We start from the raw sequence: 17,935 nt of genomic DNA, 5'->3' as shown, positions 1-17,935 counted from the left end.
AGCAACGGGAAAACTCGGACCTGGCGAGCCACTACCAAACACCCAAGCGTGAGGAGGGACGGTCACTGCCCGCAGGGACGCCTCTTCCCCGCTAAACCATGCGGGGAACAAACAGCGCCTCGGGAATCGCTGCGTGATCGGAGGCTGCACATGACGGTGACGCACACGACCGTGTGCAGGCTGACTCATCCCCCGGCCGCTCCAGAGCGCCGGTCCCTACCGGAGTCACTCGCCGCCGTGGCCCTGGATTATTTTTAGCTGCCAGATCATTACTGCTGCACGCCTCGGAGCGGAGAGCCTGCATGAGCACAGTGGCTGACACATGCAACTGATGTCCCTCCTCCACATCATTAGCTCCTAATCCATTAAAAGAGATGTCTTCTTACACTGCTGATAAGGGGAGATGACAGATAACTATGGGTTCTTCAAACTGCCAGGCAACAGCCACTTATCCACTCCTACTTGGGGGGCAGGTCCCCATAGGGGCAGCAGAGAGGAACATCTCATCTTTGTAGCTCTGAAGCCTCCATGGACACTGTCACACCTACAGCACATTGTGTTTGTGCCCTGGCACCTCCCTTTCCATCCCCTCTCACACATCTCCTAGTTTGGGGAGATGCAGCATTCATGCAGCTCCCTCACCTCTGCAGCTGCAGTGTCCAGCTGTGTCCTGTGACAGGTGATGCTGTCACCAGCAGGGAGAGGGACTATCACCCTAGCAGGGGTCGGATGCCTGCAGGAGATGACACTGCCTCCCTTCCCAGCACCCCAGCTGCCTATAGCCCCAGGCATCTCCAGCTCTGCACAAGCCTCCCCGGCACAGGCAGGATGGGGCTGTCAGAGGTGTCACTGTGCAAGGTCTCATTAGCGTACAGAAAGTCAGCACAAAGGAGGCAAATATGCTGAAAACTCACATTTTGCCTGTGCTTTCCATCTCCTTCACTGATGAGAAGCACAGCAGGGTGGGCACCAGGCCTCCTCCAGTCCCTGTGTGTCTGCTGAAGGCACCAGCAATACGAGACCTTCCCTGGAACAGCTGCTGTGTGGGGCTGATGGCATTAAATGGGGCACCTGAGAGCCAGCTCCTGGCTGGCAGACAGAAATGGATGTTTTCCCTCTCTGCAGCTCATTGCTTTTGTGGCACAGGAGATACCTGCAAGGACACACAGGTAACCCTGTGAAAATGCACCTCAATGTTCCCACAGGGGAAGTGACTGGGGCAAGGAGGTAATATCAAGAGTTTTAACAACATGTTGCTACTCAGCAGCGATGATGATCATCTCTGATCGAACCGTTCTGGTGACAGCCCTGTCTGAGAGGCTCATCAGAGCTGATTTTATTGAGATAATGGATTAAGCACTTCTAAAAGCTACAGTTTGGTCAACAAAATGATTTTTGTCAAATTTCCCTGCCAAGCGAGCTGCGTGTCATGGCCTCACATTTTCTGCAGGCACTCCATTTTGGTAATATCTTCCTTTTCCCTTTGCTTGAGATCTTGAGCACCCTCTTTTCATAGCATTCCCTGGGTAAAACACTCTCCGTGGGATCTCTGTAGGATTTACAGGAAGGAACACAGCAAAAATTAAATACAGGCACAGAGCACCCTTTTCCAGGTGGAGTCACCTGACTGCTAGTAGTGCATCCTTTTTCTCCAAGTTTTCATGTTAAGACAGGGAAAGCAATAAAAACGAAACTCACAGTGTTATACCTACTGTGTAACCACCTGTCAGTAAATTTATGAACAATTAGGAAGTGAGAGTGCTTCCCAGGGAGCTATTTGTGCACGAGCTAAAACGTTCTTTCTGCTCGGAAATATAATGGGGAAACAATTTCACCAGTTCTCCCTCCTCTTCCCCAGTTTTGTTTTCTTGCAGTAATTAATCATCTGTTGCTGCTGGTCCCTGTGGCACATCCTGACGGCTCCTCTTCACCAGTTTCAGGCAGCTTTGAGACTGGGAGCCCAAGGATGCTGTCAGGCGGACCCCATCCTGTTCCTTTCCCATTCTCCCATCCAGATTTTGGGTTGGCATGTCATGGCAGGCACTTTAGGGGCAGTGGCTGCTCCTGTCTGGGCAGTGTGTGTTGTTTTCTGCCTGCCAGTTTGACTCTTCCTCCTTCCAGACCTTCCCCCTCTCCCTACCCTCACTCTTTCACTGCTCTTTCACTTCTCCCCTTTGCTGCCTCCTGCCCTTTTGATGCTCCAGTGCTTTTCTGTGTGTGCACATTTCCTTCTCTCTTTCCTTTGTTCTAGGGACTCTGAGCTTTTCTTCTCATTCTTTTTTTCTTTTTTTTTTTTTTTCCTTCTAGTTGCTTCCTTCTTCAAACTTTGCTATTCCTTCCAGATTTTCTTTGGGCTGTTTTGTCATTGAATTCACTATCACATTGCTCCTGCATCACCTTCATCGGGCTGTTTTCACACTCTTGCCCATCCTCTGCCTCTTCAGGGAGGAAGGAATGTTGAGATAGGGTTCTGACTGCAACTTTTCATCCAACCTTTCCTCTTTGGAGAAAAAGATCTCCATGGGGGTGGCTTGGGGGGGGTGGGGGTGGCCCTTTGAGAGCCCTAGGGAGCCAGTTGTTAACACAAGGGAAAAATAAACGTCTCAGTTTGGTTTTGAAACACTCATGGAGAAACTACATCTGCACTGGTGCTGCTTTGAGAGGTGGCGAGACACATGACCAGCTCCAGGAGACCATCCCTAGGTGCATCTGGATAATACACCACATAAACAAAGGCCATGGCTCTTCAAAACCTGGCCTGGTTCCCAGGGCGAGGAAAGTAACAAACACCAAGACAGAAAATGGATTGTGCCAACCAGTAAAAAGAGAAACAATGCCAACAGCTGGGAGAGGCTTCAGTATGGCAAGTACGATTAAGGCAGGAAAGGGAAGGGTTCTTTAAATGAATCAGAAACAGAGGACATCTGAGAAATACCAAAGACCACTGTTAGGTAGGGATGGCCAGTACCAATGTTCACCACCGAAATCTAGACCAGAAGGGATCACAGGCTCACAGCCTCCACCAAAACACTGACCCTGAGCTCCACATTTCAGACTGAAGTACAACCTGAAGCAGCCCAAGCCATGAAGACAGGACTGTGTCCTGACTAGGGTCTACCCCTCCAAAACCACTGCAGCATGATGCCATTCCTCACTGCAAAACCATCCTGTAGCATGATGCCATTAAGGGCTCCCGGCTCTCCTTGCAAGCCTGCACCTTCCAGGAGCTCTCCCTTTGCCCCTTTTTGAGAGGTGGCCTTCACACTGCTCCCCCCAGAGGCAGGAGGGCTCACCAAGGTCCACCCCACTTCAGCTCCACTCCAGCCTTTATGACAAGAGGAGGACAGGGTGGCTCATCTTCTGCTTATATGAGCTTAAATGACTGTTCTCTCTGCATCCCAAACTCCCCCCAGAACACACTAGCGTGCCATAAACACCACACATATCTCTGAAAGCATCCATCCCTTCAACACGAGGCAGCTCCTGACAAAAAGAGGAAAAGGGAGACAAAAAAAACCCCTCTGGCTTCCTGCCATCTACGCTCTTATAAACCCTGTTAACGGCTGTTGCAATGAACCAATGCAAGAGACATATTAATAGTGCTACTAAGAGACACATTTACTGTTGACGGCGATTCCTTGGCAGATTTATTGCTGGGTTGCTGGGAGGGAAGGCTGGGCCCCTCAGTAGCACAATTAAAACCCAATTGAACATGGGCACAAAGAATCAATACTCTCTCCGGCCAACTTTTAGTTTTGCAAAATACAAATAGAAATTAATTGACCTGAATATAGCTGCTAACTAGTCATTACTGCTTGTTTGGCATCTTGCTGGCACAGTGAGGGCAAAAAACCAGAGGACAGAGCTAAACCTCAATTTTGAGGCCAGAAACAGGGCTTTGCTCCCATCCCTGTAAAGTGTGTGCTCTGCTTGCAGTAACAGCCAGGACTAAATCCATCTTTGGAAAATCATTCCTTTCCTCTCAGCACTGAGCAATGGACTGCGTGTTGTTCACCCAAACAAAAAGCACAATTTAGCCACTGAGGAACTGCAGTGGAGCTGAATGATAGAATGGCTTGGGTTAGAAGTGACCTTAAAGATCATCTTGTTCCATCCCTTGCCATGGGCAGGGACACCTTTCACTAGACCAGGTTGCTCCAACCTGACCTTGAACACTTTCAGGGATGGGGCAGCCACAGCTTTTCTGGGAAACCTATGCCACAGCCTCACCACCCTCACAGGAAGGAATTTCTTCTTCACATCAAGCCTAAATTTCCTCTCTTTCAGTTTGAACCCATTTTTCCTTTTAACTACAACTCCTGATGAAGAGTCCCTCTTAACATCTTTGTAGGCTCCTTCAGATACTGGATGGCTGCTATGGCACCTCTACACAAACTTCTCTTCCTCAGGCTGAATCAGGAACAGAACACAGGAGGATTTGCCTCTCTCATCACCACCATCAAAGGCACCTACAGATGGATTTTCTCAGCTGGGAAAACCATGTGGTTTGAGCTTAACACATTGAAAGGGAAGTACAGACACTGCTCTGCATGGACCACTTGACCCGTGCCTGCACCCACAGTTCCTCTCTTGCTTCCCTCCAGCTGTGCAGAAGTGACACGGCTGAGAACCACAGTCATCACTGCAGTGGGAACAATTCAACAGGACTTGCTCACACCAGGAAAAAAACTTTCCCCAGCACAGTTACAAATGCTTCACCACCAGACCGTCACTCTGGACACAAACTCTCTCTCACCTTCACCTGGCTGTGCCTGGCAAGTGCCTGCATCACCCTGAGAAAGGGGTGAGGGCAGCGGGTTCTGAGCTTCACTGCCAGTTCACCTGATTTCATTAGGTGCAAAGCACTTGGATACTTCACCGGTGTTGACTGGATGGATTAGCACGATTAGAGAGCAGACAGGATAAACAGATTAAACCTCACAGATGGACAGCTCGCACACAGCTCGAAAAGGAAGAGAGGGACAGCTCCGAACAGGAGACGGAGGGATCTTTCCAGTGGATCTCCTCTCCCCTCTTCCCGAGATGAGCACTCCCCTTCTTCACCACAGCCTGGTGCACACGATCTAGGGTTTCCCAACACATTCCCACAACCACCAGGCAGGAAAACCTGTTGGATAGGTGACCACAATCAACCCATGCCTCTAGCCAATGAGAAGGGTACATAAATACATACATAACTCTGCTGGGGGCTTCTCAGAGACGTGTTGAGGCTGAGAAAGTTTTCAGATTTGCTCATTGCAAAATCAATACCCATCAGCTGTTTGAAATTAAAGGAAAGATTAGGTCCTGGTTTTATACACGCTTTATTGTATTCCGAGAGCTTTTTACTCAGCCAAATAAATCTTCTTTAAGAGGATTAGGAAACTTTCATTATCTTTATCTAACCTGAACTAACACTAACTCTGAAAAATTAATCTAGAGACCGGACAAAAGCCAGTAGCTGGTGCAAAGCCGCAAGAATCCAGAGGTAGCATCCATCAGAGAGCTACTGGCCCCTCTGAACTGCCAGCACCTGGATCCCCCCATCAGAACAGCTTGAGGACACTGCTTTGCAGCCCAACAGCATCTGCTACATTGATACAATTGTGCCAAGACCTTTCATGGCCCCACAGTGATTTCGACCTCTCTCCCAAAACCATGGAGCCTTGTGCTGCTGGTCCCTGCTTCTCCTCTGTGCCTGGCAGCATGTTGCTTTTGGCTCTCCTGAAGCATCTTCGAACACGTGCTTGAGAACTTCACTACCGAATCCCTGATGGAAGGAGCTGAGCAACATGGTTCCAAGCAGTGGAAACAGGTCAAATTCACAGCACAGACAGGCAAAGGGGAAATAAAGAAGAGCTCAGCAGCCCCACTGCCAGTTCTCAGGTGTCCTGTGCCCCATGTGAAAACTGTACAACACAGCAAGGCTGACACAATACACACTCATCTCCTCCCTGGCATGGTGGGCACTTGTCCACATCACTGTTCCCATGCCATGCAACCTCTGAAGCAGCTAATGCTGGCTCCAACTCCCCTACCAAGAGGGCCTCCAAACCCTTCCCAAGTCCAGGCAGCCTTCCAGATCAAACCATCCAGCAACAGCACGAGGCATGTTCCGACCTACCTTGCACGATGAGATGGACGCGTGAAGTCTTGGGGTGATTGTCTGTCTGCACAGAGCAGGTGTAGGGGCCCTCATCGTATATGTCCACATTGTGTATCTTGATGCTGTACTGGGTCTTGGTGTTGGACAGGATGACCACACGGTTGTCTATAGACCACTTGTCATTGCCGGCATACAGGATGGTGCTGCGGTTCAGCCACGCTACCCGCGTGACCCGGTCATCCACAGTACACCTGGAGGGGACACACAGAGGGTCACACACCTGGAACAGGACATGCACAGAGCATCCCAGGTCCTAAAAAGGGACGGGAGCAGGATGGGAGTGTGGCTCCCCAGCTCTGCCAGTATGGAGATGCTGCATGCTGTGGCCGTGCTCCCTGTTTCCACATTCCCCATCACGTGAGATTTCACATAAACAGTGGGTTCACCAGAAATAAAACCTCCCTTTTTCTTTTACACACAACTGGGGAACCACAGACAAAATTCCCATTGTTTGACCTCTGTAAGCCAGGCAGACCATCTCTATCCTCCTTCTCATCCACCTCCACAGCCCCCCTTGCCTTTGCTGTGCACTGAGAATTCCAGATGAAGCTGTAAAATGTGCTGACAGTTCAGCTTGTTGGCACAGGCCTCAAGCCATCCCCAGGGTTATAAACACCCCCACTGCTGGGGACAGGGGCCACAGCACATGCACAGGGAGAGGAGAAGAAGAGAAACAGCCGGAGACAGCCAAGCCAGCACACGAGGAAGGGAAGGGAACATTTGGATAAGCAGCTGTAAATCCTACAAGTGCCTTGAAAACACAACACGGTCGTTTCCATTATTTATTTCCTGTCTGGCTCCCACCCTCCCTGTTCTGAGAAGTGCAGGAGCTCGGCAGCTCCGGTCCACGGCGTTGAGTTACACTTGGCAAAGAATGGGATGGGGGGGAAGGGAATTAAAATGTTCCTGGAAAACATGGCTTTTTCATGCTCTTTGATAGATTCTTCTCCATCTATCTACTTGCGACCTTCTCAGCTGCTGCCATGGTATCTGCAGCAAAAGCTCTGAACGTTTGGTTAAATTAAGAGCCCAGCATCCCTTGGGAGCTTCACCTTTGCCACCTGAGGACCAGGCTAGGGAAGCTTTCTCTTGGCATGAAAAAAAAAAGGGAAAATCAAGCTAGAAGTGAGCTAGAGCCAGCAGTGGCAGACCTGCCGCAGCTTTGTGCAGCCAAGATTGTAGGAAAAGGCACCTACAGTCAATCAAGGAACTCGTGTGAGTCCCTCTCCACATGCCTGTAAATTCAGAGAGCAGCTGGGAGGCTGTTCCTGTCCTCATCCCCATTGCAGTGCCTCTCCTGCCCAGGCTCTGGGGGTGTTATATGCCTCCCTTGCTGAGATTGCAGAGCATCACCTCGATCGAGATTATTAATCGGGCGCAGGGAAGGGGCGATACTTGGCATGCTTGAGGGTCCCCCCGGGTGCACGGTTAGAGGAACGAGCCATATATTCTCCTGCAAACAAGTAATTTTCCCCTTGCAGGAGCTGTACGTCTCTGCCAGCCACATCACGTATGGACGCCGGGAAAGACGGATGGCGCTCCACGCCTGCTGTGGCACCGCCGGCATGAGGGGAGCCTGCCTGGTGTCAGACATGCCCCGGCGCCAGCTCGGCTCTGCCGGACCAGGGCAGCCTTGTGCCGGCAGACAGCATTGTCCTTGTCAGGAAGCCGAGCCCTCTCTTCCTTCAAATTAACTGGGGGAGAGCTAAGCACAGCCGAGTAAAGTTCGGCCCTGGGGGATTCCAGTCTAGTGGACTATTACTGCTGTCTCACTTCATTATAATGAATAATAAAGAGATACTTACACACGGCTTCTGTAAATTATTCATTGCGTGCACTGAAAAATCAGGGCAGCAATATGTAAAACAGACAACTTGCATGTCTGCGCTCATATAAATATCCAGACTACAGCCCTGCGAGGTACTCTCGGGTCCCCTCATTAGGGGTGAAGCACAAGGACTTGGGTTTGAAGTGACAGGGATGAGACGCTCGTGCCGGCGCTGAGTACGTTCGACTGTTGCTGCCCAGCTTCGCTGGTGCATATGGGATGTGCTTCCTGAGCAGAGCTGGGGCCGGTCCAGGACATCTGAGAACTGGGGTGGTTCATTCTGCATTTACATCTCACACTTACATCTCAGAGCTGCACTGCACAAGCACCCAGAGATTCTCCAGGTGGACACTCTCACAGGAGGGAGGGCAAGGACAGCATCACCCTGCCTTGTCTGTGGCGCTGGTGACTGGTGCTGCCCTCAAAACCACTTGGAATGAGTGGGCAGAAGCAACATGGAGACCTCTGTAACAAACCCATGCTAAGAGCAAGAAGGCAAAGGCTCCTCCTTCCCAACCCTCCAGCCCTCTCTTCAATCACTGCCACTCAATAGCAAATTTAGGACCAAGCTCCCCTCCACCAGAGCCCAGACTGTCCCTTGCAGCTACAGATGACTAGACAAAAAAACAGCCCTCCTGTGCCTCCTGGGAATGTCAGAATCACCAGCAGCAGAAAAGCCCCATCCATCAGCTGGTACAGAGCACATGGCATTCCTGGAGGCACCTTCTCAGCTAACCTCAATTTCCCACCACCAGTTTTCCCGTGCCCTGGCAATTGGCACTACAAAGAGAATACTGATGGATACCCTGCCACAAGGATCACCTCATCAGCTTCTTTACCTGTCTGGGAAAGTGATCTCCATTAGCTGCTAAGCTGACGGCACTCACTTGTCTGCTGAGCTGTCTTTGCTCCCCATTTCCAATTGACCAGGATTATGATAATGTCTCCGGTAAGCAAACAGGTAAAGAGACTTCTGCAAAGTGTTTAGATAAAGCAGACAAGCCCTGACAAAGCTGGATAATAAAGCAGGCCAGGAGGTTTTCCCTTGAAGGGATCTAATTAAAACCAAAGACAAACCCCCATTAACAATTTCCTGAAGGCACTGTATCCATCTCCAGAAACTGCCTTACGAGTCCAGAAGGGACAAAAGACAATAAAGCGCCTGTCACATGGGAGGGAAATAAACTTATCCTGGCTCTGCAGTTCACCTGGAGAAAGCCCATCAGCAAGGTAGGAAGAATATATCGGGAATGATATCATCAGCCCATAGCATACACTGCATCCCCATCCCAGCTCTCCCACGCACCCCTTCTCTGCAGAATGTGACCAGTGCCATCAGCTCCTCCATCTCTGCATCCCACTTACACCCTCATTGCCTCTGAGCAGAGGCTTTTCACCATCAGTGCCTCCAACCACTGCTGCTCTCCTCCAGAGTGCTGGGGAGCTTTGGATGCCAGGCTTTGCTGGAGCTCTGGCCCTCACAGTGCTCACAATGATACATGTAGGCTCTTGAAGGCTCCAGCTCCTGAGACCAATATTGATCCCCTCACTCCGCAGGAGGACGAGAGCTGCTGCAGGGATCCCAGTGTTCCACCAGAGATGAGGGTGATGAACCTGAATGCAGCAGCGTGAGAAGATGCATGAGGGTGGGAGCTGGGGGCACCGGCACTGCGCTGCTTCCCCTCTAATTGCCCCTATTCCTCATTCTTAAATGCTAATTTTGAAGTTTGCTGTGGGATTATTTCACTTAGTGTCAACAATACAGATAGCTTTCCTGACATGCTCCTTGTGTGTGGTGGCACACAGTGCCCATCTCCCTCCTCCTGCACCTATTAGGAGAGACCCCACATGGCTCCCACAGCAGGCTCCTTCCCAGCCCCATCAATGAACACTGACAGTGCCTCTCCTACGTGTGGGTTGAGCACAGCACCCTCCATCTTCATCCCCTGCCTTCTCTGGCCACATCACTGACCTTTTCTGCACTGCTGACTTGGCTGAACACGAGGGAGAAGCCTGGGGCTGCCCTCAACACCTCCCCCATGGTGAGGGAAATACTGTGTCCAAGGTCAGCACAAGTTTTATGGCAGTAATTTGGAGGGATAAACAGGACACAAAGAGTTGGAATGCTACAGGAAGTCTTGCAAAACCCTCTCCCATGGGTGCAAAATATTCTGAGGAATGGGATACATGGGACCCCAAAATATTGATGCACATCCTAAGAAACCCAGGGGACATATTTGTACCTGAAGAGCCAACACCATCAGTCCCTGTCCATGCCAAGAGGCTGGGAGGACGGATCAACCCAAATTTGTTGTCCATTTGTTTGGACACATGGTGGGATTTTGGGGTTGTCCAGTGCAGAGCCAGGACATGGACTTAAAGATCCTTTTGTGTCCCTTCTAGCTGAGGATATCTGATGATTCTGGGATTCGAACCTCTCCTGTTTCCTTGTTCAAACCAACAGTGCTCTACTTTTAAACTCCTCTATGGCCCTTCAACCCCAAACTGCTTCTCTCTCCTGTAGGTAACGTCTCGTCAGGATGACAAATGGAGATGCCAAAACCAGTTGCAAACTTGCTGTCTGACCCAGTTTTCAGCGGCTAAAATAGCTCACCCAGATCGGGAGTGAAGCCCCTTGACAGCAACCAGGTGATGCTTCACCCTGGGAAACCTCCAACCAAAAATACCTGTCACAGGGGCAGAACAAACACCCTAGTCTTTGAGAAGAAATTGTTGATTACATTTGCCAGGGACTCCTAATGGGATTTCTCCTGCACTTCCAATATGCACCCTGGCTACACAGTTAAGGGGCACCGGATGTTTTTTATTCTGGGCGGCTGGAGCAAAGGCAGAGGAGATTTATTTGTAATCATCGGAAATAAACACATTTCCTCAGAAGTAAACACAAAAGAACAGAACCTGGCTGGGCTCCCACTTCATTCAAGATGCAAATGAGAAGCAGGCCATCAAAACATTGCAGCTCCTCTAATCCTCTCCCAACAATGCAACCCGCCACATTATCTGCAGGGACAATGGCATCTGCGCCATGTGACGGCAGGTCTCACATGGCAGCTCCCGAGGGCAGGACTGCAGCACCTGAGCTTCCGTCAGTCACTGCCATCCGTGCTGTTTATTCGTGGGGGGGGAGTGCACAAGGCACTTTTTCTTTCATCATGCTCTTGTCCACTGTGCCTCCTCTCCAAGGCACCTATAGTGTCCCTTCTCCCCTCTCTCCCATCCTTCCCAGTGGCTGGATGTGGAGTGCACAGCTCCATGCCATCCCCATGCCATCCCAGCACCCCGAGAACAGAAGGCACAGCTCCACGCCAACCCAGCACCCCGAGAACAAAGGGCACAGCTCCATGCCATCCCAGGACCCTGAGAACAGAGGACACAGCTCCACACCATCACAGCACCATGAGAACAGAGGGCGCAGCTCCATGCCATCCCAGCATGCTGAGAACAGAGGGCGCAGCTCCATGCCATCCCAGCATGCTGAGAACAGAGGGCACAGCTCCATGACATCCCCACGCCACCCCAGCACCCCAAGGACAGAGGGTGCTTGGGACGCACCATATGGCATCACCCAGCACTACCACGACCCACCCAGCCTTCACCAACCACTCAGCATGTTCTGATCCATCACCACACCCATACCCACTGTGGGAAAATAAGGAACATGGGGTGTATCAGAGCTTGGCCAGCACAAATAGTTCTCCTTTTCCCCATAACATTCCTCCCTCCCCACCGTACGCCACTCAGCCGCTGCCTCCTGCAAAGCCACACACAACTGCCTCTCACTCTGCAAGTTTAATTAATTGCCTGGCCCCACTGCTACCGCTCCGATTCCCCAAGAGCTCCCAGTGCTGTTCAAACACACTCCATGCCACTGGAAAACCTGTTCCCTGGCAACAACTCCCTGCCCAAAGCCCTCCAAGGGCTATGGGACCCTTCTGCCCTCTCCAGAGGCTCGGGGCTTGACAGGGAGGGTTTGTCCCTGGCGGTTCCCCTGCAGTGGCAGTTTGCCCACCAGCAGGCACCAGAATAGAAGCTGCTCCCTGTGAAAAATCAGAGCACAAATTGATACATTAGCGACTGCTAAATATAAAATATCCATCTGCAAAGATAATAAGCCTGTGAGGGCAGAGGCTGTCGAGTTGCTCCATTTCAGATAGTTTAATGGTGTTTTGGTCCATGACTGCAGCTCCCAGACATTAGAATGATAACAAGATGATGAGGAGGGCGGGAGCCGTCTGCGCGAGGCATCAGAAGTCAAGACAATGCTCACTACGCAGTCCCTGAGGGGTCCATGTCACACAAAACACCGCCTGCTCTGCACTCAGCATCCACAGGGCTTTGGGTGGCCTCTGTGACAGCCCAGGGCATGCAAAGCCTGCCGAGGGGTCACTGCCAAGCTTGAGCTGACATTAATTCAGGGAGGGGGGTCTGAGTACCCTGGAGTCAGAGGTGGACCTGGGTTACAACTGCAGGTGGCACAGAGTGATGCTAAAGCTGATATAGGCATGGCTGTGCTGCAAATGCCTTAAAAAGCAATCGTAGTTTGAAGAGGGAAGGGATGCTCAGTGAGGTGAGCTGCTGCACGGTGCCCCCACTGACAGATCACATCTTCTGCCCAAAGTCATCCACGGGATTTTCTGAATTAATGCTCCACATCGAGCAAATCCAGAAACAGTCAGTTCTGTTAAAGTGAGCCAGGCTTTCCCTCCAGTTCATAAAGCCCTTCTTTCACTCCTCATTGCTTCTACTTCCAGCTTGTGGGGACACACCTCATCCTGACAACATCACTGGCAAGGGGAAGGGGGGCCGGGCAAGGTCAGGTACTCCTCCCAGTACTGCTCCAAACCTGACTTTCCTTGTTTCTGACACAACACTGCATCAATATCTGTGTCCATGTGCCGGGATGCTCCCCCTGTGTGGTAGGGAAGGTCAGAAGGCATTAGCCTAAGCCCCAAGAGCCAACAGCTGTTATTAACTCAGGAGAAATCTTCATAAGGAAATATGAGGTGGCAGCAAAAGAAATAAAGCGGAAGGCCTTTGGATAGAGGAAATCAATGGGAATGTTTATAGAGCAGGTGGCACGCAAATGCTTCCATCAGAGGCAGTCGATGCTGGCGGCCACACCTCATCTCACAAAGGCAGAGATGAAAATGAAGGCACCAAGCAGGGGCAGCCAGGCCAGCAAAACCACAGAAATTAGAAGAAGTGCAGAAAAGCATATTTCCTTGCCCAATATGATTGCACTTTCTCCCTAACACAGCCAGGCACTGATTTCAAACTTCTCCATGGTCACTTGGCCATCCCGTGGTTTGAAGAAGACTGGGACATCTTCCCAGCTACTCTCCAAAAAGACAGTCAGCATCCAGCAGCATTTACCATCAAGGCATCGATACCCATCCTAGGATACATGGGCAGAGAGCTGTTTTCTCACCAGGAAAGGAAAATTCCCCTGTCCCTGCCCTACATCCCTGCAGGGAAAAACCCACCAGTGCTCTCAGCACCCTTGAAGGGTGGAATGTGGAGATTCCCTGCTCTCTGCTGGTGTAGGCAGAGCCCCCTGCTCAATCAGCGCCTGCACCCTGCCTAAATCAGTGCTAATCTCACACAATATAGCACCTGCAACCGGCTGATTTCCAGTGTTCTTCAATCAAAAGCAGCAAACACTGAGTTGATCGCTAGCAGAGCTGAGCAGTTGAGAACCTCAAGTCCTCTATGCCTGTGCTGGGGCTGTAGGGTTGGAATTTTCCTTGCTTTTGCTTTTTTGACAGTTTTTTCATTCATCTTCCCAGGCAGGGAGAGAGAGGAATAATTTTGGCTGTCACAGCTGGACACTCAGCTAAGTGGCGATAATTAGTGTGTGGCAACACGAGGCTCTGACTGCTCTGATTCAGCCATCCTGATGGGACTGGTGACCGTCTCCATCTCAGCTGGATAAGGGGGACACTTTCAACCCAGGAGAATGTGGCTGTGGCACTGGCAGCATCCCACAGTTGCAAAAGAAGAAAGGATGCTGGCAGGCTGATTAAAACTTGGATCAAGGCCTATCCACGAGAGAAGGAGCTGGAGCAAAACCATCGGACACTTGTCCCTGCTTTGCAAGGAGGGGAGAAGCCACCCCAGTGCAGGACAGGGTGGCAATGAAGCAAGGGGGTGGTGTTGTCACCCCAAAAGGGGTTCCTGGGGGAAACAAAAACATGCAGGGCTCTTTAATAGGAAAGCCATCCATGTCTCCATCACATGTGGGCCTCATGCTCTTGGTCTATCTAGCCACACCACCCTCCCCAAGAGTCGGGCAGAAAGCAAACCTCTTCTCACATGCTGCTGTTGATTACCACCAAAAATATATTTGTCATGAGATGCCCACTGCTATCTCTGTGGCTCTTAAGGGTAATGGAGAGGTTTCAGTCTTTGGAGGATAAGTCTCAAGCTCTTGGCTGCTTGCCCGGGAGGATTATTTTACATCAGGTTGAGTTCTGTAGTAATTATCTTCAAAACAGCTGGACTGCTGGATAAACTCACTGTATCTTAATGCACAATACGGGAGCAAACGCAGGGAATTAAACTGCAATTCCAGACAGATTGACGGAAAAACCTCTTGCCGGTGTTTCAGAGGCCGAGGCTCAGGGCTCCTCACACGTTAGGGGTGGGGAGGCATTTGTTCATTTGAAATCAATTCCAGCTTCCCCAGAGACGGAACGGAGGGGGAAAGAGATGCAGGATGAAGATGTTTTACCCTCAAGCTTTCAGCAAAAGAAAAAAGCACTGTTTTCCTGACCCTCATGGTTGGAAATTGAAACAGTATTTGATCCAGGCTGGACAGCTTCATGTTCCACACAACTCCGAGACTTCCATAAAAGCTCTGACATTACAAGGTCTTGGTTTCACATTGCACCATTCACTGCAGTGACAGCGGGCAGGGAAAGCTGAGGGGCAAAGCAGTTCACTCCATCCACACCTTCATATCTGGAAGCCACTCCCGGTGAGTATCCCACCCCAAGAGGATGAAGGGGCTGACAGATGGACAAACCAACTCCCGGACTGGTCTACTGGCATGAATTAAAAGGAAAAAAATCAGGTACCTTCACGATTGTACTGCCACAAGATTTAAGTGTAAAATCCTTGCAGACAGAATTAATAATCTCTAAAAAGAGGGGAATTCTGCCGCTGGAGAATGAAGCTGTAATTCATGGCGAACACCATAGAGCGCTCCTGCCAAACGCGAGATCTGTAAACGACCTGGGTGAGCCATCAGCTCAGGAATATAATTGCCAATTTGCAGGAATTTCACCAGCAATTAGGCAAAATAAAATAACCCACCAGAGGAAATCCTTTGCTCGCTGCTCCCACACCTCCCTGACCCATCTGATTTCCACCTACCACTGCTCTGCCGGGATGAGGGTTGATGCTTCAGGCACTAAGGAGCCAGGTGACAGCTCCGTGAAGATGAAGAAGTCATCTCCAGTGCCAGATAAAGAAGTCGTTATCATTGTGAGGTGACAACAGACACTCCTGGGCACCAGCCAGATGAAGACCTCTCCTGCTGGTATCCTCTCTCTGAGCATCCCTGAGAACCAGGAGCCTCATCTCAGTAACCCCAGGGGCCAAACAACTGCATGCAATTAGGGCGTTTATTTGTTTGAGTTGCACGTGAATATCCCAAATTACATTATCAGATCATAGTCCTGCTTCTGATTTATTCCTTCTTTGTTCTTCAAGTCTTCGTACATCTAAGCAATTAACCTCTCAAAGAGCTGGAGAACACATAATTATCCTCATTTGTCTAAACGTCACCAAGATGGCTGCCTTTCAATTAACCTTCTGGGAATGGAGGGAAGTTGGAGTGATACAGTGATCATTTCCAACTTCAGCCTCGTCTGCACCTTTTTTTTTCCCCTTAAAGTAATTTAATTGAAATATTCAGATGATAAAATATAGCCAGATAACTGTTACTGCAGGTAACGGGATCAAGAGGGGGCTTGCAGTCGAAAAAGAAGTCAAACGAGGTACAGTAATATTATATCAATACGTGGCAATTCCATCTAAAAATATCAAAGCACTCTGTGCTTATTAATGAAGGGAGAATTTCACACTCCCTTGCCAGGCTGAGACTTACATCACTTCAATATGTCACTGCTATCAAAAGGGAAACTGAGGCAGAGGATGTGCTTTGGCACCTGGAGTTTGCAGAGTCAATCCCTATGCAGTCAGGAACTTCCCAAGAACATCCTCTCATGAACCCCTCTCTTACCCTAGCAGAAGTTGGCTTCTTCATGAAGTCAGCACAGGAGACGCGGTGGTGGCTGAGCTGCTTTTGCTTTTATTTATTTTAATAATAATAATAATAATAACCCCCGTTCTGCTGAGCCAGTGTCTGCCATGCCAGCGAGCCAGGGAGCCGCTCCCACCCATCGCCTCACTAATAAATATGCATCGTTCCTGCTGGGAAGTGCCAGGTCAAGCTTTGCACCCGCACGAAGCACGACACCAGCATCGTCTGGCACGGGCGAGCAATATTTATACACACCCCCGCTCATAAATACACAGGCAAAATAAACAAGCCAGCTCTGAAGTTCAGCGCATCTCCTCCCTGACAAGCGTGGCTCCTCAATTCCCCGCGGTGCCACCGCTCCGCTCCCGGCGTGAAATTGAGCTCTGCAAAAAGCAATTTGGGCTCCAGCAATGCTCCAAGCCCTGTTCGGTGCCTCCTGCCACGGCAGCACCGAGGTGGCTGTGGCAGGACCAGCTCCCACACTCCCTGCACACGCAGCGGGTTGGGGGAGGCTGGACAGAGCTCCCACATCAAGGGAAACTGAGGCTCGGTGATGCACAGGACTCATTCCCTGCATCCTTCCCTCCCAACCTCACGTGCGGAGCAGTGTTTCAGCACCAGGCAGCCACTCTGCTGATCCATGCAGGCAAGCGGGGAGGAAAGGATGTGTGAATACAAGAGGATTCCCACTGGGGACACCACAAACCCGTCTCTCCCGGGGCATTCATCCGGAGATGAAAAGCGAGGGTAACACAATAGCCACTGAGTTTATTCTCGGCACAGGCTGGCGGCGACATAATTAAAATGCAGGTCGGAGTTAAGGAACCTTCCTATAAATCTTTGCTTTTGGCTCTTGGGCTTGACAGGAAGCCTATACCTGGTGCAGGGAGTACAGACCGAGGGGGAGGCACAGATAAAGGCTCTGCTTTATGGACGGCCATTTTAATGTTTCATTTGAGTAATGGGCCTTGCAAATTAGCACCCCGGCAGCCTGAAATACATATTTTTCCAAGGACATGCAGGCTTCCTGATCCGACAGGTGATGTAGGCAAACAAGCCCCGAGGGCAGCTGCAATCTCAGCTCTTTGTGGCTGCAGTCATATTCTATCCCAGCCAGGATGATGAAGAAGAAAACAGAGAGCTTGGAGGGGGAATCTGGAGGCTGAGAGAGGAAATGGAGCAGAAAACGACCCTGTGTGAGACCAGCGAGGGGCTGATGAGCGGCGGCAGTGGCAGGGAGTGCCTGCCAGCCTCTGGAGGGAACTGATGCTGCACTGGCACAACACGGTTCCTCTCTCCCTAGAGGGAACCCAGCGAGACACTCCAGGGCATGTCTGCAGCACATGCCTCTCCTTGTACAATCAAAACTATGGATCTCCAGCTCTTGATGCAGCTTGTCTGAGCATCTGGCTCTGGGCTGAACATTCAGAAAGGCTGGAGGTGCTGCAATCACACTGGGGAGAAGGGGGATGCCTTGGTTGTGGGGAAATTAAGCTGACAGCCAGTGGACTGCCCAGTGGGGCTCCAGCTTCTTCAATACAAACATGGTCAGAAAGATGGGACATCCCTGCAATAACTAGGAGAGGAGAGGCAGGAGAGCAATGGAGAAATATGTGCAGCTGAACACGAGGGGGAGCTCAGGCCAGAGTGTACA

At 50.6% G+C, this 17,935-nt stretch overlaps 1 protein-coding gene across 1 annotated transcript in view; it reads right to left on the bottom strand.

Annotated features, from left to right (window-relative positions):
• The window catches only part of LOC121340837 (opioid-binding protein/cell adhesion molecule homolog), a 104,201-nt gene that overhangs the window by 15,130 nt on the left and 71,136 nt on the right, over nt 1-17,935 (bottom strand). Inside the window, exon 2 of the mRNA XM_041413863.1 lies at nt 6,125-6,357. Within this exon, the coding sequence (XP_041269797.1) occupies nt 6,125-6,357 (233 nt within the window). The remainder of the gene's footprint in view (nt 1-6,124; nt 6,358-17,935) is intronic.

The sequence above is a fragment of the Onychostruthus taczanowskii genome, unplaced genomic scaffold (genome assembly GCF_017590055.1).
Source record: "Onychostruthus taczanowskii isolate IOZ18803 unplaced genomic scaffold, ASM1759005v1 scaffold43, whole genome shotgun sequence".
NCBI classification, from domain to species: Eukaryota; Metazoa; Chordata; class Aves; order Passeriformes; family Passeridae; genus Onychostruthus; species Onychostruthus taczanowskii.
The sequence above is the reverse complement of the archived record's forward strand: the minus strand, read 5'-3'. Positions and strand labels throughout refer to the sequence as shown.